The sequence below is a fragment of the Petaurus breviceps genome, unplaced genomic scaffold, assembly GCF_028583685.1.
Source record: "Petaurus breviceps papuanus isolate PSGF00001 unplaced genomic scaffold, PetGlider_PUasm1.0 532, whole genome shotgun sequence".
Classification (NCBI taxonomy): Eukaryota; Metazoa; Chordata; class Mammalia; order Diprotodontia; family Petauridae; genus Petaurus; species Petaurus breviceps.
In genome coordinates this window covers 237,878-258,259 of record NW_027186361.1, presented here as the reverse complement: position 1 = coordinate 258,259, position 20,382 = coordinate 237,878, and the positions used below count along the sequence as shown (strand labels likewise).

Below are 20,382 nucleotides of genomic sequence, written 5' to 3'. Positions count from 1 at the left end.
AAATTAAATACACATGGTAAAACTGAAGCATGCAACAATACTTACTGGGTACTCAGGTCTAGATAGGTGATCAGTCTATCTGCTTCCTCTTCTAGACGCTTGTTGACATGATGAAGGTATTCAGGAACCTGCAAAGACAAATTTGTCACTTCCTATTTTTCTCCCTCAACCATCCAGAAGAGCACCCGGCCTGGCCTATCCCTGACAAAGAGGACAAGCATCATTAGCTGTGACACTACAAGTGGTGTGGATGATCTGGAATGATGGCCACTGGGAACTCAGCAAGTGTCACAGAGAAGAAGTGTGTCACAAGAACACAGGGGGAAAATTTCTATGGACTACATGGGCTCCACTAGGTGCTAGTCAATCGTCAGAGGCAGGGGGTTGACAAACACCCATGTTTTTCAAGTACCTCTCTTTCTTGCATTAAACGCTGACCCTCTGCTGCATAGAGCCGGTTGGTTTCTTCCAAAAATTTCTGTTCAAAAGAATCTTGATAAATCTAAGAAATAAAGGAGAAAACAAGTCAATTCATTCATTCATTCACTCAATAAATTTATGGAGAAACTGTCACATGCATATTACAAATTTGGCTTATAAAATACCCAACTAGAAATTATCTTTTACTTGGTTAGTGGTGACATTCTCTACTTCAAGGGTCTATGATTCATTTTTGCCAGGGCAAGCAAGTACATCCCCTTCCACAAAGGCAGATCAGACCCCCTCTCTCTGCCAAAGGAAATAGGCTTGAGAGTTGTGAGGGACGAAAATCTTGTCCTGGTGATGAAGTTCCCTGAATTTAGCTAGGCTGATTCACAGAATACAGATGTCTAGTCACTAGGCCTATATATGGATGGAGCCTTTCCAGTTCAGTAAGGCCTCCCTGAAATTACACTTTGCTGGAATACCTTTTGAGAACCTAGGGTCAACTTTACACTATGAAGAATCATCAGAAAAGAACTTTAGTGGAGGAAGTAGAAAAAACACTCACCTGTAAATCTGAAAGCATACTCAGAAGGCTTCGAAGCAAACTTCTATCAATTGCTTCACCATTCCTTTCCCGCTCAATCAAAAGGAGAATGCCTTCAATAGTCTTGTTCTGGACTTTCTGATCACTAATTATATGGGTCCTAAATAATTCTAGACCCATGTCCCTGAAAGTCAACCAAACAATTTCCTAAATAATCGGCAACTTTTGAAAATGTTAACTTTTCCCACAAATTGTAATTATGATTCTTAAGTTTTGAATCAGCTACTTTACAAAGTTTGTGCATGGGCAGAATGAAACATCAAGTTTACTTTTTTTGAAATATTCTATTAGAATGCATTTATACTTTTTGTTGTTAACCAGAAACAAGCCTAAACTTCAGGCTTTCTCCATGCCTAAGTTTTCTTATGGTGCTGTCTCTGGCACAGTTTCAAAGCAAACTATTAATAAATAAAAAGGAGTGATCAATAAAGACTGGCCCAAATTAGAGTATAGTTTTTTTAAACAACCATTTTTTGGTATTAAATTTGCAGTGCTTTCTCCAAGTACAGATGATGTCAGTATTGATTAAGTAGTGTGGAAATTATCTACTCTGGATATGCCAAAGCAAACACTCGAACACAAGGCTAGCTTCCTCCAACACACAGCTCTATCTTAACTGTGTCCACTGATATGCACTAAGGAAATACAAAAAGATTTTAGTATGCACAAGCCATGATATTAGGAAAGTTACATTGCTAACCAGAGTTCAAAGCCAAATAGAAATGGCTTGGGAAGATATCAGCAGTGTAAATTATCAAAAGTCAGTGCTAAGAGTTGTACCAGATAAGCCCATTTATCTATTTGAGGGCATTCTTACCAAATGGAAGGCAGCATTGAATTCTGAAGAACATAGGTTCGATCCAGGAACAAAAAAATGCTCCTGATCATGATCTGCCAGGAAAGAAAATAAATACCGATTTTCGTATTTTTTAAAGTGTAAAATATCATTTGCTCATAAAAAGACTTAAAGAGAATAAAAAGCAAGCAGAAAGGATTTGCAGTGCACATGTACACACTTGTGAAATCAACACTCCTCTCTCCCATTAATCTTATTCATATGGATTTTTCAGAAAGGGAAACTTTATAGAATAATCCTATTTCCCCCTTACTCAGAAACAACATGGAGAGTTACATGCAACACTCCTTTGCAATGGAAGTGGGTTGGTGGCCAAAGGCATGGGTAAAGAAGGTTCTAAAACTATGGATCTGTGATAGATTAGAAACACATCAGAGACCATCCAATCAAATCCTCTTTCTTTACAGCCTGGGGATATAATACCTGGAGAGGCAAGTGACTTGCCCTTGGCTACAGTCAGTGGCATAGCTGGGGTTCCAATGTACCAGGGTACCACGTGCTGGCAGGCTGATTAATGGAAAACCAGATCTACTGGGATCCAAATGGATAACAGAAAGTTTGGGCTCTGACCAGGCTTAAACCCAGAAACCACAAATAGGATTCTATATAGAGAACACCTGCCAATTCTATGATGGGACAGAATGCTGAGCTTTAAAAAACAAGATGGGCAAAAGACATTAAAACCCAAGTCTTTAAGAATCTCTAAATTTCATTGGTGTGGGTACTTGTTCCATCTACACTGACCATAAGTCTTCACCCTGCAGATGAGCCTTTCTAGATATAGCTGGCTAAGTCTTGGCCTACAGATATCCCATCAGTCACCAGGCCCATCAGCAGAGCCCTTCTAGCTTGGCAGGGCCTGCCAAAATTTACCCTCCACTGGTACAGCCTTCACCTCCATGCCATGAGATAGGGTATCAAAGTAGGACTTTAGAGGAGGTTTTGAACTAAGATGCAAATTAATCTAAAATGAACAACTATCTCTGTTTAAGATTTTAAAATAGCAAAAATATCTATTTAAGAACAAAAACAAATATTGAAAAAGTACCTGCCAGGATTTAAAAATTATCTTTGAACCACGTCTAATTGTCATTTTTTTCCTTTCTTGGCCTTGTTTAATGATGTTTCTACTCCAGTATTTTTGGCTTAACTATAAAGACTTCTTTATAAAGCTTACCATTTGTCTGCAATGATTCTGCCAGCATTTATCTATCTTCTTTAGGAAGAGAACACTGTCCAATGAATCCATGAAGGGATGTTAAGAAAATATTAACAGTCTAATGCAAAGTAATACATGAAAACAGTTTTAAAAACAAACATGGAGAATGTCCCATACAATGAAGCTACACAATACAATCCCAGACAATAGCACAATTTCTTGACAATGTCAGTGTTTCCTCTCAAGGTTGCCCTAAAGGCAGAGCTGAAGCCCCCTCAGAACTTCCATACACTAAGTCCCACGTTTCCAGTTTCTAATTGAATTTTCATTCTCCCTGCCCCATCCCCAGTGGAAGTTCGTTAGGGGAAAAGGCCAAGGCTGAAAGTGCGCTTTATTGGTACTAACCTCACACACTGTAAAATTAGATTATAAACATACAGTTCCAAAACCCAAAACCTGCTACTTCTCTTTCGAGAAAGGTAAATGGAACTGGGCTGAAAATGCAGAGAAAGAATGAAAAGGGAAAAAAAAGGGAATGTGCTACATGTTGTTTGTGCCCTAAAAAGGATATTCTCGAAATTGGTGAATTTGGAATCTGATGTGCTCTTCACAAATCTGTCTCAGCTGTTTGTATAAGTTTGCAGAGATCTTGTAGGAACAGAGGTTTTCAACAGCCTGCAAGATTAAACAGATATACACCTCTCATTATTAGTGAGTTAGAGCATTTTTTCAGAAGGCTCAAGAGAGCTTGGATTTTTCATTGCCTGCTCATACCCTCTTGGCCATTTATCAACTGGGAGATGGCTCTTATTCTTATAAAGTTGAATCAGTTCTTCATCTATCTTAGAAATGAAACTGTTAGACAAACTTGCTGCAAAATTTTTTTCCCTAGTTAACTGTTTCCCTTATCATTTTCACTATATTAGATTTGTGAAAAAAAAAAAAAAAACTTCATATGTTAGTGCCCATTTTCTCTTTTATGATCTTCTCTATCCTTTGTATGGTCAAAAGCTCTTCTTTGAAAGAATTAAGATTCTTAACTCTTAATTCTGATCAACGATGATTCCAGGGATGATAAAGAACATTCCCTGACTCCTCACAGAAGTGATATACTAAAACCACAGAAAAAGAAACATTTTTGGCCATGGTCAATGTGGGAATGGTTTGCTTGACCATGCATATTTATTACAAGGGTTCTGTTTTTCTTTTTCAAATTGGTGATTGATATGGAGAAAGGAAATATTTATTAATTGTAAAAAACAATAATTTAAAAAAAAAGACCAATCACAAATACCATCTTAAAGAAAGGATGGAACACATTATCAATGATTTACATCAAAATACCCTTTTATGATATTTATTTAAAAAACTAGCCAGCATACTTGAGAATAGTTACACATCAAGATAAAAGTCACTAGATTTAGTCAAGTATTCTGCTGAAATGAACACATCTGTAGATAAGATTAAGACACTGCCCAGAGGAGATTCAATTCTCAGCAATTGTGACATACAAAAGCTATCTACTTACACACTGATTTGTTACAAATCCCAATTTCTTTTTCTTCAGCACGTGAAGGCATACCTCTCTGGGTACCATTGTTACCTCAATCAAAAGATTAATACCTACAGTGGGCTAAAAGTTTGCTTCCTATAATTTAAAAAAAATTTTTCTCAACTGGAAAAAGCAGAGAATGTCACCAGGACGTTTCTAACAAGAGATACAATATATAATTATGAGGAATTTCTCCCACATAAGGTTTCAGTTTAAGAATATTTAACCAAATATAAATTTGCAAAACAGTACAACTGATAACCCTAAGACAAATGATTGCAATTTCCTGTCCTTCTATAGAAGCTAAATTGTTCTCTTCTTACTGCCTGGACTAGATGACAAAGGGACAACCTCCGGGCTGCCAAGTGTCGTGGTTATGTATACCAAATGTGTTTCCAATGTAAAACAGCTGGCACAGAGAGTAAAAGGATTTTGAAGAAATTTGATAAGAATTCAGATGTAGTGACAAATGTAAAAAATATTCCTTTATAGGCCTCAATCAACAGCAAAAGAAGTCCCTAGGCCCTCTTTTCCTCCTCTCTAATATCCTGCTCATGAAAAGCTGCATCTTATACCCTTCAGTCTCTCGTCTATACTCTAGATGAACGTTTCCAAATCAGGGGCCTGTGGACACTCAAACAGCAAGCCCTGAACAGAACTTCTCTTTCTTCTCAAACCTTCTCCTTCTCCTTAATTCCCCTTTTCTGTTAATGACATCACTATTCTGCCCAGGGTCAAAACAGAGCCATCCTTGGTTTCTCCTACAGGCACCCCCAAACTGAAAACAGCAAGTTTGTTACCTCTGCTTCCTAAGATCTCCTAGCCCCATTCTCTCTTCATAACCAGGTCCAGTGGTCTATCTCAGGGTCATCAATCATCACAATGTTCCCCTGCTCCAAATCATTCACTTACTCCTCGCTGCCCATTCCCATCAGTATGGCAGTGGAGAACCAAGATCTGGCTTACAGCTGCCTTATCTCCTAGAACTTCTTTTTACCCATTCTATATTCTAGCTAATGCTAGAACAATGTCCCAAGGTTGGCCGCTTGGCCGCCTGGCTGCTGACTTCTCTGTCCCAGAAATGCTCTTTACCCCTTTTTCCCCCTCGGAGAGAAGTGAAATCTTCCCTCATGTGAGCCCTGACAGTGGAATCACCCTATTTTCTATTTTCATTTGGTGCATGGCTAATCTCCTCTCCTAGATTCTAAGCCCCTTGAAATCAGGGACCTTATCTTATTCTTTTTTTTCCTCTTTCAATCTCCTAGAAGAAACCTAGGCACACCACAGGAGATTCCTAAAGATCTGCTGAGTTCCAAGGGATGACCAAATCTACTGGCTGAAGTAAAAACTGGAAACTACATTCTAATCTTCAGGGTCTAGAGATCAAACCAGGCTGAGAAAAGTTTTCAGGCAACTACCCCACCTCCCATCTAGAATGAGACCTTCTTTCTCATCTTCCTGGAAAATTGAGTGAAGAAATAGGTTTTCCTTAAAGAGTATCTCAACTGAGTCCTACAGCAGGCAACCCCTAGCAATTCCCTCATTTATTCAAAAAGGTGCTGGGCTAGACTGCCCTCCCCACTCATTTCTTTTGGTCTATGCCGTCCAGTCCTTGCATTCAAGACTTCCACAATCTTCACAAAGCCCTCCCAGACTGCCCCAGTTGGCAATCATCACTTCCGGTATTCCTATAGCACTTATCTCTACCATTCATTGGGTAAGATGTGTGATGGCAGGGGCGGGGGGGGGGATAATGTCCTGCCTCTCCAACCTGATTCTAATCCCCTCATAGGCTCAGGCCTTTTTGTCTTGGGCTCTTTTGTCTTTGGACCTTAGGATCCCCAGCTCCCTAGTCCAGTACCCTGTTCTAAGTATATATTCAAGGAATGCCTACCAATGATGAAATACATGCTTCACCTCTGTCTTTCTCCCAGGCCCTGGATCTCTCAGTATGTCTGGTGCCATGGCTTCTGTGAATGATTTGGGAGTTACAGTTTTTCTATGAAGGATCATTAAGCAGACTTTAGAAGAAAAAGTAAAGTTGAAGGATAATTGTGATTTGATGAAAGGACTCTAATCTTAGCTGTCCTTTCAATGCAAACAGGATACTTGAGATGGCAAAATCCCATTACAATAAATACTATTACTATAGAAACTCTCATATCAGAAAGCTGAAGGCTTAGATACTGCACATTTTCTACAATGAGTAATCTTAGCAAATAGCTCAAGTCTCTGGACCCTGACCCTGTTAGTCACAGTGCTTTTGAAAGGTCCAGGTTTTATATCTTTGGACAGCAAAGAAATGGGTCAAATCAGTCTCTACTTCATTTTATCATCTGATATTCCCAGCATGCTTAAGATCTCAGCCTTCTATTATCAAAGATTTACTGTCATTTCATCACAGAGCTCTGGAAATGTTCATGTCCCTGAGATTGTAATGCTGTGCACAAGAGAGACACTTGATGATGCTGATCATTTACATTTTAAACTACCACTCAGACATTCATGGTATCAATTCTAAATGTCGAGGGAAAGTTTTAATGAACTAAAAGGTAAGAACTTTATCAAGTCCCTTGAAACCTTATTTAAATTTAAGGGAATTTGTGAAAAGATAGAGCTGGTGTCACTGAAAAAATGAATGAAATAAAACTCAGGGGGCAGCCATCACCTGAGGAATGGCTAAACAAATTATGTTACACGAATGTAATGGAACACCATATTCATTGCCATATCATGCCAGAACCATGCCCCGTGAAATAAGAAAAGAGACAGTTTTGGAGAAACCTGGGAAGTCTTATATGAACTAATGCAGTGTAAACTGAGCAAAACCAAGATAACAATGTCTACAAAGACAACAATATTATAAAGATAAATAACTCTCAAAGACTCAAGAATGCTGTTGAAGGCAATGACCAACAATCCCAGAGGACTGAGGATTAAGAAGAATGCCATCCATCTCCTGGCAGAGAGGTGACAGACTCAAGATGGACACAGCAAATATGAGAATGTTTTGACTTTGTTAAAGGGTTTTGTTTCACATTTTGTTCTCGGCAGAGAGAGGTGGAAGAAGAAAAAAAATGCTTGATAACGGGGAAAAAATTTTTTAATTAAAAAAAAAAAAAACACCAGATTTTAATTGAAACTGAATGCTGTGCAATTATAATGACCAAGCTTAGACCCAAAGAAGAAAGACAAGAAATTTTTAAAAGGAGAAGGAGGGCTAGTAAAGAAGAGAGATTAGAAAACATCTACCCCCTTCCTCCTCTACAGATCTGTGGAACTATGAACGTGGGGACACAGATAACTTTTTCCATATTTTAGCTACGATAGATGATGGAAAGACAAAAGATAACAAGTCTGCAATTATTTAAGACCAAAAAAAAGGTCTTGGTTTTGATAGTACATTCAACAATTAATGCTTGTTACTGTTCTTTTTGTTCAGCCATCAAGTAGCGGTTATCCTTTAAAGCTCCCCCATCAACTATCAGATGTCACTGGCTTTGTTAGTTGATTTTGCTGTTTTTCATTGTTACAAAGGAATTTTTAAAAATCCAAAAGACAAAAAGAAAAAATAAAACCCACAAAATCTCAACATTTTTTTAAAAAAGCACAATGGTGGTGACTGATATGGAAATGGCAATGTCCAGAAAGAGATGGGCTCCAGGGGAGATATGGGGCAACTTTGGGTTCTTCTGGGATCAGATTTCATCAGAATTTCTTTCCAAAGTCCTAAGGGAGGACTAAAGCTCAGAAAGGACCAAGTGACTTGTCCATAGCTCCACAGCTATTAAGGCAAGGAAAGAAATCTATGACACCAAGATATGATTCTACCGGTAAAATGAAGATAATAACATCAGCAAAGGGTCACTGTGAAGATAAAATATCAGAAATAAAATGCTTTGTAACCAGAAAATGCTAAATCGAAACAAAAATATCACCATAGCAAGCTCACCTGTATAAAACTTATTAATTCAATACAATTCAATGTATTGAAGCAGGGAGTAGGACGTGGGGGGGAGGGAGGAGTACCATGACTATTGATAGTGATACTAAAAAAGACAAAAGCATCAAGGAATTATTTTGAAAAACACAGAAGCAAGCAGAAGGCAGTTCAAAAAGGGACACAGACAAGCAGGGTAAGGTTAGAACCACCATGTTAAGTCTGAAATACAGTCTTTTGAAAACCCGAGCTGCAGGCAGTACAGTGGATTCACAGCTTCATATGGATTCCTCCTTTGCTGTTCTTCGTATAGAGAAATGTTCACATTGGCTGACATTTGTCAGGTTCATGAAAAAAACTGAAAGAAGAAAACTGAAGCTGGGGCTGGGCTCGGCTCTGGGATTTTAGCAATGTATTCTCTACTCGTAAATTCCACTAAAACAAAACAATTTTTAGAGCCCATGGAGTTTGGTATAATATCCTATTTTTTAAAAATTGTATATAAATGGTAACAATTACCACCATTTATATATAGTACTTTACAATTCACAAAGCCCTTCACTCACAAAAAGATGAATAATAATTCTATAGTGCTTTAAGGCTCTTACTGAACTACACATATATTATCTCATTTGATTTAATCTTGTAACAACTCTGAAAGATTAGTACTCTTATTATCCCCATTTTACAGATGAGGAAACTGAGGTGTAGAGAGAAAGTGATTTGTCTCTGGTCTAACATCTAGCAAGTGTCTGAGAGAGGGATCTGAACTCAGATCTTCCTGACTCCAAGTCTGTCTGGCACCCTACTTACTACCTCATGCTACCAGTCATTTTCAATTATAATGCCAACCAACTATCCTCACCACTTGGCAATTACTCTTAAGCTGAAAACAGATTTTTCAAAATTGTAAATCTTTTACATGTAAGATTTTATATAAAATGTATATGTATTTATTTCTTTCATATAAGCTAATGACAAGAAAATATATTAGATTTACTCATCCTACTTCTGGCCTCTCCTCTCCAAAGTATACCCATCCCAAACACTTACTTGCCTGAAAAACTCACTCACCAGTGAAAACAGAAGCATGCAGCAAATGGAGTGTAGGAAGAACTATAGGTCATGTCTTGGCTTTAGAGCTAAAATTCAAATCCTATGCTCCCAAAATATATTGTCTATTGTGTGGGAGCAGGAGAAAAAGGGGGTAAGGAGTGGGTTTTGTTGGGAAGAAGAGAAAGGAAAATGAGGAGGATTAAATCCACGGAAACCCAGAATTTCTCTACCTGAAGACCTAGGAAACAGAGAGATCGAATTTTGTTGTTTCCTCTCCAAAGCACTGACCTTAATTTTGTCTCTCTCTGATTCAATACCTGCTTACTGCAATATCTTTTTTTGGAGACTTTATGTATATAAAAACAATTCTACACTGCCAACCAGAACTCTCATTAGCTAGCTAGTTTTTACACATTCTTAATGGTTTTAAAACAGGTCCATGTAACATAGTGAAATTATTAAAAATTAAGAGTACCAAGTTGTAGGTAATTTTTCCAAGAATCACACTAATGATTATAACCTAGGAAGAACTTAGCAATGTTTCACACTGCTAAGTTTCTGTGAGTTTTTTAAAAACCCAACTTTCCCTACAATGACATACAGCCTCAAGTTTGACCCCAGTCACCTGCATGAGAGAAGTAAACAAACTTTAGCTCAATCCAACAGGCAGTTCCCAGGCAGGGCTAAGGAGGTCACCAAAGCCTTCCCTTAACTAAAAGGGATCAGGGCCTCCCTCACCCAGGGAAAGATACTCTGCACTGCTGCTAGTCACCTCCTTCTCCTATTTACGCCAGAAATATATCACTACCCAAAATGCCCAGTAGTTAAAAAGTTATTTCACAGAGAACTGCCCCAACAAGATGCCTGCTTTTATGGCAGAAGACTGCTCAACTTCTCTTCCTTTAGAGATCAGAAAGACTCCCAGATAGAAAATAAGAATAATATTCTCAGGTCTATTTCCAGCTAACAATGCAATGAGGAAGCTAGCTAAATGTCATCATCATTATCAACAACTACTACTAGTACTACTACTACAACTACTACTATTCTTCCTCCTCCTACACATATTTAAATTTTTATGTGACTGATACATAACCAGAAAAGGTAAAAGTCATTCCTTTATTAAACCAAAACAGACCTTGACACACAAGAAATTAAATCTTTGCTGAGGCAACCTGAGTCACACAAATCCAATCACAGCCCATACTCTTTTGTGGAATAAGGAACAGAACTGTTCTCTCAGCCTGGTTAATGGTGTCTACTGAAGCATATTTGGAATGTGAAGCTTCCCAGTGGCAGGACTGAGAGATCTGGGTATCTCACCGAGAAGCTAGCACACAGGTGCTTAACAAGCATTTGTTGAATTGCCATCCATTTACCATCCAGCTATTCTGAAGCCAAGCAGGAAAATTTTATCCACATAATCAATTGCTATTATGTTTTTTTAAAAAGAGAGAAGGCCCTTAAAAAATACAATAACCAAGCGAAACAATATTCATACAATTTACACTCAAGAAGACAAACAACCACTGCCTATGGCTAATGGTTTTCAAGTTACAGAAGTTAGAATTGTCCACCCCACACCCAAAAACTACAGTGCTTTGACATACTAAAGTTTAAACACATAAACATCTTGGAACAAAAAGAAATGGAATTGTGCTTACTTAAGCCCAGTCTCAAAATCTGTGTGCTAATTTGGGATGTATTCCTAGTGCAAAAAGAAAGAAAACTTCGAAGTATACACTTTCCTAGAAACTGAAAACTTAAATCGGGCAAAGCACGCAAACAATCTATGCTAAAGGCTCATCTTTAAACAAAAACAAAAACACAATGAATTTGCCTGGAGTACAAAACAGGGACCTGAAAGCCAGGTGGTGTGAAAACACTACCCCAGCATCTTTTCAACATTTGAATAACTCACAATAATCTTTTTTGTGAGAACAATCCAAAAAATAAAGTTTTAAATTTAGGCCTCAAAAACAGCAAAACAATTAGAATCAACAAGTGCTTCCCTTCAAATATGTGTATACTAAGGTATTATAAAAAATTCATTTCGGGGCGGCCAGGTGGCGCAGTGAGTAAAGAGCGTTGGCCCCAGAGTAGGGAGACCTGGGATCGGTTCTGGCCTCAGATACTTGGGCACCCACACAAAAATAATAACAACTGGCCGTGTAACCTTGAACAAGTTACTTAACCCGGATTGCTTTAAAAAAAAAAAAAAACCTTTTCAATTCAAAAGCTTAGAAAAATTTTTGAGGCCAACTAAATTAGGTTCATTAACAATCCACATCTCTTATAAAAAGCATAATTTTTAAATGCATATTTCTAGGTTATAGCCCATGTACAATCATATCCAAATAAAAATGCTAAAAGCTATTTGGAAAAAAATGAAGATGATTAGGAAAAAAGTCAAGACAAATTAAAGTTATATACTTTTTAAAGAGTAAATGGAAGAATCTTTTCTTCCCCCAAAGTTAAATTTATAACATGCTTCAAATACTGTGATGGAATAGTCTTCAATTATACATGCGATGGGAGAAACATGTGAGATCACCATTAGCCAAAAGAGCTACACGGCTCCTGTGTGCCTTAGGGTCTAGTATAACACAATAGTCTAACATGTAAATTAGAAATTTTGAAAAGCCAGAACTGTATGAAAAAAAAATCTATTTTGTTATTTGAGAACCAGCTGCCTAAGTATTCAAATATGTAGGTGAATGCTACAAATATTGATTTAAAAAAAAAACCCACCAAAAAATTTCCTCCTGGGATTCTACCGATATGAAATTTGAGGATTTTTCTCCTCCAATTATAATAGTCATGTATCAAGTCACTAAAGCAATTTGGTGCAAGAGTGACACCACCAATTACTGCATGGTAAACTACTCTGGCAGAATCACACAGTCTCAAGAGGTAGAGGGGACCTCCGAGGCTAGCTGGTATCAGAAGAATGCAATCTACAAAATAATAGACAAGTAGTTATCCAGCCTTGGCTAAAAGATTTCTAATGAGGAGAAGCCCAATCTACTTTTAGATAGCTCTAATTGTTCACAAGTTTTTCATCACAAAAGCTGCTTCTCTCCAGCTTAAGTCTTCTTTAGTCAGCTAAGAACACTAAATCAATTCAAGCCCAAAAAGTGGTATTTTGAATTAATTTCTCAAAGTACTACAACTGATAGACAAGCAGGGCAGTATTAGAACTAATAAGCTGAGTGTACAAAGAGACAAGCCAGGGCATTGTAGGGGAGATTCACAGTTTCATATGCAGTCTTCTTTCGGGGCTTCTCTGTATGGGGAAATGGTCATGTTTGTTCATGTTCATCAAATTCATAAGAAAAGGGAAAAAATTTTCAATAATAAAATTCTTTCAAAGGTACTGCAATTCACTAAGACAGATTTGAAGCAAAGAGGAAGGAAAGAAGTAAGAACAGACCAAATTAGGGGGCCATAATCTAAGAAAGACAGGCACCCATTCTAGGGGTAAGGCAGAGAAGAGTTTCTTCGACACTATTATAGGCCCTTTGAGCATCAGCAGACAGAAAAGAACTAACAAAACAGATCATGTATTTGCTCTGGCCTTTCTAAACACTCAGGCACAGCCAGTAGCAAATGTCCATTTTTGAAGACACTAGAACCCAGTCTTCAGGACATGCTACAGTGAAACTGGGTGATGTCCAAGTCTCTCTCAGAGGCACTTCCTTGAAATGGTCCATGGAGGACTGGCTTCATGCTCTGTCTGTCAAGCCTATAGCAAGTCTTATAATATGAGGACTTCAGTAACCAAGTCCCTGTGTATGTGAAGCACGGGCACATGTACACAAAGGCTATAGACACACCTAGTATGTGAGAGAACCTCACACTTGACAATTATAACAAAACCAAGTAAGGAGCAAAGGCAATGGCATTTGAAGCCCAACAAAAACCTACTTTAAAACTGCTTCAGAGAAGGAAAATCCCAGGCAAGCCAACTCTATTGGAGGTAATGTAATATATAGATTCAAACTCAGACATACCTGATAGAGCTCTTCTAAATTGTATTTTATCGAAGTACTGTTCTGAATGGCTTCTACGGCCTCTTTCAGTTTCTGCCATGTTTCATCCGTATAGTTTTCCGGCAATTTAGGCTTCTCTAGAAGATAAACAAAGGTTGATATCAGAATGATTATGTAGGAGCCATTGTCATGAGATTCCAAAAAGCACATCAAGCAGCTTATGTTTTAAAGAAGGGTCTGCAATGGAATTAACTGCTCATCCAGTGGTTCTCAAATACAATGGAGATTTAGCAAACCAACTGGGCGAAAATGTTATGTTTAGGGGCCAGTTAATCATGCCAAGTAAACACCAACTATACTGTTATACCTACTTAAACATTAAAGTAACCATTCTCTTCAAGCTTAGTAGATAGAGCAAGCAAAAACTTTTCAAAATCACCTCAAATCAAGACCTTTTAGATATTGTCTACAAACCTTGCATACAGTATAGAAGTATTAGAACCAACTCTCTTCTGTTCCTCCCCGATTTCCAGACACCCAGCAAATCTTTTCCTCCTACAGAGTTCCAATAATCCTTAAAGTGAGATTCAAGGTATGGATGAGCCAGCTCCAAAATCAGAATGAGAATCCTAATTTCATTCCATCACATATACAGCCTTAACATCAACATGAGTTTCTATATAGACATTTATCAGTAGTAAGCAAGGGCCTTAATCCAGATCAAACTATATTTTCAGAGAAAAAAAAATTTTTTTCAAAACAAAAATCTTCAGGGACACCTTTTTTTAAAAAAGCCACAACAAATACAACCTATTTCTTAAACAAATGTGGAAACATCAAAGGATCACAGTACTCAGAGTTCATTGTATGCATGCCTAAGCCTTTTTTTTCAGGCAAATGACAATTAAGACTCCTTAAACCTACCCTCCCACACCCCCTCCCCACTCACTATACAGGTCACTCTCCTTACCTAAGGCAAAAATATTACAGCAAAAATCAAAAGGTTTTGGGGTGGGAAAGAAATGAAAGAAAATACAAATGTAGGTTTGAGAAAAAAAGATCTTGCCATGAAATAGTAAATTCCTCATTTCTACACTGACTACATAAACATGAAGAGAGTCTAATCTCCTTAATATTAACTAGCATAGGAAACTTGGAAATTTGTCCATTAAACTTAACTTTCCAGAATGAATCTTTTGACATGTTAGAAGAGAGACCTCGAGGACAGATGAGCTAATGCCCTCATTTTATAGATGAATTAAGTGATAACCAGAGAAATGAAGATCAAGTATTCATGATATTATCCATAAAAACTTGTTACACTATATAGAAAATTTGTAAAGAACCCAACAAGTTTTAATATCAAAAATGTTTTTCAGGGGTGGCTAGGTGGCGCAGTGAATAGAGCAGTGGCCCTGGAGTCAGGAGGACCTGAGTTCAAATCCAGCCTCAGACACTTAACACACTTACTAGCCATGTGACTTTGGGCAAGTCACTTAATCCCAATTGCCCTCCAAAAAAAGCAAAAAAATAAGTGTTTTTCAGTTCATTCACATGCATCTGAAGAAATTTATTCAAGTGATTTCAATTTCACAATAATACATTGCGCGCAGAGGTCTCTAGAGTACTCTACAGAAAGGTATAGATCAGTACCATAAACCACAATTTACAGATGGGAAAATAGATATGATGACCTGACTTGTGTTAAGACTAGTGGGGCAGTTAATAGTTAAGACTATTGCTGTGTATAAAAAGCATTTTATGCCTCTAAAACCAAGTGTACAGAAAAAAAAGCTGCAGGTGGGGATAAGGTTATGGTCTCTCAAAATATGGTTAGGAAAGGCAAAGTTTCAAAAGTAAGCAGATGCTAAGAAGCAGTGACCATGGCATCTGGCATTGCCATATAGCTAAGGAAAGTACAGGCGACTGAGCTAAAACTGTAATGTGCCAGGACAGGGGGTTGGACGAGGTGAACTGGAAGGTTATGTCCAGTTTTAACACTCTATGACATGTTGGGAGCTGTTCTCATTTAATAAATTCCTTACATAAAAAAAATTAAGCAGATTATTCAAGGGCTGGAACAGTGAGCCTAATCTACAAGCACAGTCATACATTATAAATAATTACAGTTCATTTAGGTGTGAAAGCCTTACTTTGCTACCTGTATTTCTAGGAGCAAAAGTGATAGGAACAAGACACTGAATATGTTCAAAGAGAAACACTGAGCAGTGTTTTTTATGTACCCTCTATGTGAAGTACATAATGTGATGCACTCTGCAGTTCTATGGGGAGGGAAGATAATAATGCTGCATGTCTGGTTCAGAGCACTCCAATGCTATGAAGCTGTGCTCATGTTAGAGATAGTCTGGGAAAAAGCAACCAAAATGACTAAGAGGATTGCCTTAAGAGGGGTGACTAATTGAGTTGTATATGGCTGGCTCGGCTATAAAATGATGAAGAGGTACAAAACATCTCGAGTGTTCACCCTTGAAAATAAGCACCATTAGCAGAGGGCAGTTGACCGAGATTCATGCATGTTTAGCAAAAACCACTAATACATGACAAAGAAAAGGGAGAAGTGGGCTTAATCAAATTTTTTTTGAAAAACCACATCTCTTAAAGATCTTTATTAAGGACAGAAGGAAAGAAACTATAGAAACTCCATTTCTTAAGACAACTAACACCACCAACACCACAAATTGCAAGCCTAGGAAAGATGTTTGGGATGGAATTAAGAACTAGAAAATCTCCTTTCCCTGTCTATACTTCAAATTCAAGGATACAGTACTTAAAACACAAAAACAGTCCTTTTTCCTCCCCAAACAAATGTAATTTGTTTCAAGATACAAGACATTTCAAGACAATTGCAGTTTTCAGCTTAGAACTAAGCTAATCTTGTAAATCCAAGACTATCATTACACACAAATTATTATCAACATATAAAGGTATTTAATGCTAAGTTCAAAATACCTAATCTCCTAGTAGCACTAAACTGTGGACTCTCTCTAACACATGTCCTTCATGCTCAAGAAACTAGACAATTTTTTTAAGAGCAAAAACCTGCTACCTGGCCACCAGAGAAGAGAAGGAAAACTGCATCAATTCATTAGCATTTCAGAAGTAGAGCAAAATGTGACCCGAGCAGAAAGAGTTACCAAGACTACGTATGACTTCTGGAACAAATCAACCTTTTTTTAAGTTTTAGCTTTCATCACTTGTAAAAAAAGAGGCAATAACTGAGGATCCCGTAAAATATGAAACACAGTAGTAACCACTTTGAATTAAGTGTACAAATAAACATTAGCACTAATGGTGAAGAAAGAATATCAAATATATCCGAGAAAGGCACAGCATATCTGTCAGTACAAGGAAACATAAGGCAATTAATGTAAACAATCTCACCCACCCACAAGAATCGCCTTCCCCCCAAAAGACAGAACTTTGTGAGTCTGCCCCCAAGGGCAAACTACATAGGGCTGCTCACTAAGTGTTAAACTAACTCTCAGTTGGTTTTTATCCCAACATAAATCCCCCCCCCAAAACACTCCAGATTTTAGCTGGTGTTACCTTTAAAGTTCTTGATCACCAATTTCTTGGCTGAACCTGGTTTGCTGTTGGTGAAGCTAGAGATGGTAGTGGGGGCTTTGGTCAGCCCATTTGCATGGTGCCCTGCAGCCACAGAGGAGATTAATAAGCTTTTGTTTTTAAGTTGCTGCTGCTGAGATACAGCAAGACCAGGTGAAGAAGATGATGCCGATTCCTCGGCCATCTTCACATCAAGTCCTATAAAATCCAAGGAGTCCTCAAAACGCAGTTTCTTCTGGAGGTGGTGATGGTTGGGGGTGGCAACTGAAATCCCTGGGCAGGAGGCGGTAGAAGAGGATGTAGAGGAGTTCTTGGGAGGGGGCGGGGGAGGGGAGGAGCAGGAAGAAGGGATGGGATCAAAGTCTTCTTTTTCGTTGCTGCTGCTGCTGCTGCTACTGCTGCTGCTGCTGCTGTTGTTTAACTTTCTCTTCTTGGAACAGGAGGCGGAGGTGGCCGAAGTGGAGCTAGTGCTGTTATGACCATCAGTGGCAGGTCTGACCTCCTGGGAAGGAGGAGCAGCAGCAGCAGCTGGGGGGTTGGGGGATGAGAAACCTGTTGGAAACATGAAAATGCTGGGGTCAATAGGCTGGGAAACATGAAGCCCTTCGGGTGGGCGAGAAAGAAAAGGTGGAAAAGCAACCCATCCAGGACCGGGGTGAGGGGGGAGGGAGAAGCAAGGATGCAGGGGAGGGAGGGGAGGAGAAGGGAGCGAGCCAGTCAGTGAGTGAGGGAGGGAGGGGGTGAAGGGTGGAGGGAGGAGGAGAGGGGAGGGAGAGGGAGGGAGGACCAGGACTCTTCGGCTGGTCCCCCCTCCTGCTTTTCTCTCTCTCCCTCTCCCCCTCCCCGCCTGGCTCCAGGAGCGGCGGGGGGAGGCTTGGAGAGCGCCCGCTCCACCTCCTTTTCTCTCTCCGGGAGGGGAGATGCTGGGCTCCGGGAGGGGGGAGGGAGAGAACGAGGGAGGAAGGGGGGGGGGGGGGGGGGGGGCGCGGGGGGGGGGGGGGGAGGGGAGCTGAGGAGAGGCAGCCGCCGGCCGCCCGAACCTCTGATTCACTCCCCGTAGCCCTCCACGCCTCCCACCGTTCAGACTCCTCTGGGTCTCCCCGCGGGGAGGCTGGCGCCGTAACCCCTTACCGGCAGCGACAGGGCAAACACTTTTCATAGCGCCCGATCCTCGGAACCCCGGAGGTCCGCAGGGCGAGCGTGCGAGAAGGGGGCGGAGTGGGAGAAGAGGGCGGAGTGGGAGAAGAGGAGGAGAAATAGGGCGCGGATTTAGCGTGGAGGCGGGACGACCCGGCCGGGAAACGCCTTCGTATTGGCCCGTTCCAAACCTCAGGGGCGGGGATACGGTGACGTAATGGATAAGGGGCGGGGACAACAGCAGCAGCGAGGCACTAGAGGGCGGGGAGTAGGAGCAAACCTGTGTTGAAGGAGGAGCAGAAGTCTAGAAACTTTGCAAGAGCAAAAGAGGTTAAAGCCCTCGGTCAAGGATGCATCAAAATGCAATAGTTATGAATAGGCTCTACAATAAGGAGAGACCGGGATGGCGGAAGGGAAGATAGGGAGAAGGAAGGAAGGCAGCTGAGATAAAGGGATTTGGCATAGGAGACACAACGTACTTTTCCTCTCAAGTTCTTCAAGTTTAAACCAACACAACCTAGCATACTGCTGTGTACAGAACTCAGGTTTAATGTTTTTCACAGAGCATTGCTTTGATTCTTTGCACAAGGCTTAATAAGTGATTGTGCAAGGAATGCAGATGGATACAATCAGAGATGTTCCCAGATCTGGAAATAGGACCTCTGGATGGGAACTCAATGACAATTCATCTTCTACCAATCACATAAGTAGGGGCAGACAATATAGGTTGGGGCCTGTACTCCTATCAATAAAGAAAGGAAGGCAGATAAATAAATGTATTAAGCACTGGAGGTGCAAACAGATACTCGAAATCACAGATTCACTGAAATAATGAAAGAGGAGAATGGGTCTGTATTGATCCCCCTCCAAAGTCACCCACTCAGCAGCCAACAGAGCATCATGTTGCAGTCACAGAGCAACAAGCCTACACAAGGAAGTAATCTAAGGCTGACAGCATTAGTAAATAAATGTTCGTTGAATTGGATAGTTTGCTGACAGCACTTAAACCACTGGAATTATAACCAGGCTAGAAACCTAGAAGATATTTCTAAGCCTCTCCCTGTTCTCACTAACTCTCACTCAGTTCACAATTCATTCCTATGAAAGTCATTTTAAGAAAACAGTGAAGGATCTGTAAAATGGTGGGGGTGGGGGGAAGGGAAGATAGATTGGATGACCTCCAAAGGCTCTCTCAGTTCAAGATCAATGATCTCAACTACATACATGACCTTGGGCAAGTCACTTAACCACCCCAAGTCTCCATTTCTTCATTTGTAAAATGTAGGGGTGGACTATTTGAATTCCATGGCCCTGTCAAGCTCTGAAATTATGATCCTAGGATTGGAAGCCACAGAAGCCATTTTGGGAAAATAGTGTGGATTCATTTGTAAAGTGAGAAGGGTTGGATTAGATGGCCTCTGAAGTCTCTTCCAGTTCTAAATCTATGATGTGTGATCTTGGACAAGTCCCTTCACCCCCTAGCCTGAGTTTTCTTTAAAATGATCCCTAAACTGGCCTCTGAAGTCCCTTCCAGCACTAGATTTAGAATCCTAAAAATTCCAATGACAACAATTTCTATTGAGATATCCTACAATCCAAAAATTGAAATTTAATTACAGCACCTGGCACATAGTAAGCACTTAAATGTTTGTTGATTGACCTACCTAAGAAATCTTTAGTGAATTAGAACCATCCCCAACAATCCCTGAAAATTTCCTTCTTTAAGTAATCACTTAACTGGAGTTTCCACAGGAGAAAAAAATATCGTGTAAAAATACCATTTTGGGGGTGGCTAGGTGGCACAGTGAGTAAAATTGCTGGCCCTGAGTCAGGAGGACCTGAGTTCAGATCCAGCCTCAGACACAACACACACACACACACACACACACACAGAACTAGCCGTGTAACCTTGGGCAAGTTACTTAACCCCAATTGCCCTCCAAAAAGGCAAAAAAAAAAATACCATTTTGTCTGCTTGTTGACTATTCTGTCATGGAAAGCCTATATTGAGTTAATGAAGCAGTCCCAGAAAGCCATGAACAAGAATCCCACAGGACAGGGGTGGCTGGGTGGCA

At 39.7% G+C, this 20,382-nt stretch overlaps 1 protein-coding gene across 1 annotated transcript in view; it reads right to left on the bottom strand.

Annotated features, from left to right (window-relative positions):
- The window catches only part of CUL4B (cullin 4B), a 44,018-nt gene extending 25,607 nt beyond the window's left edge, over positions 1-18,411 (bottom strand). Inside the window, exons 1-9 of the mRNA XM_069102158.1 lie at positions 18,302-18,411; positions 17,153-17,722; positions 13,607-13,722; positions 3,617-3,720; positions 3,064-3,133; positions 1,848-1,921; positions 992-1,154; positions 413-502; positions 46-128 (exon numbers count right to left, since the gene is read on the bottom strand). Of these exons, the coding sequence (XP_068958259.1) occupies positions 46-128; positions 413-502; positions 992-1,154; positions 1,848-1,921; positions 3,064-3,133; positions 3,617-3,720; positions 13,607-13,722; positions 17,153-17,722; positions 18,302-18,329 (1,298 nt within the window). The 5' untranslated portion in view covers positions 18,330-18,411. The remainder of the gene's footprint in view (positions 1-45; positions 129-412; positions 503-991; positions 1,155-1,847; positions 1,922-3,063; positions 3,134-3,616; positions 3,721-13,606; positions 13,723-17,152; positions 17,723-18,301) is intronic.
- Between the last annotated feature and the right edge of the window lie 1,971 nt (positions 18,412-20,382).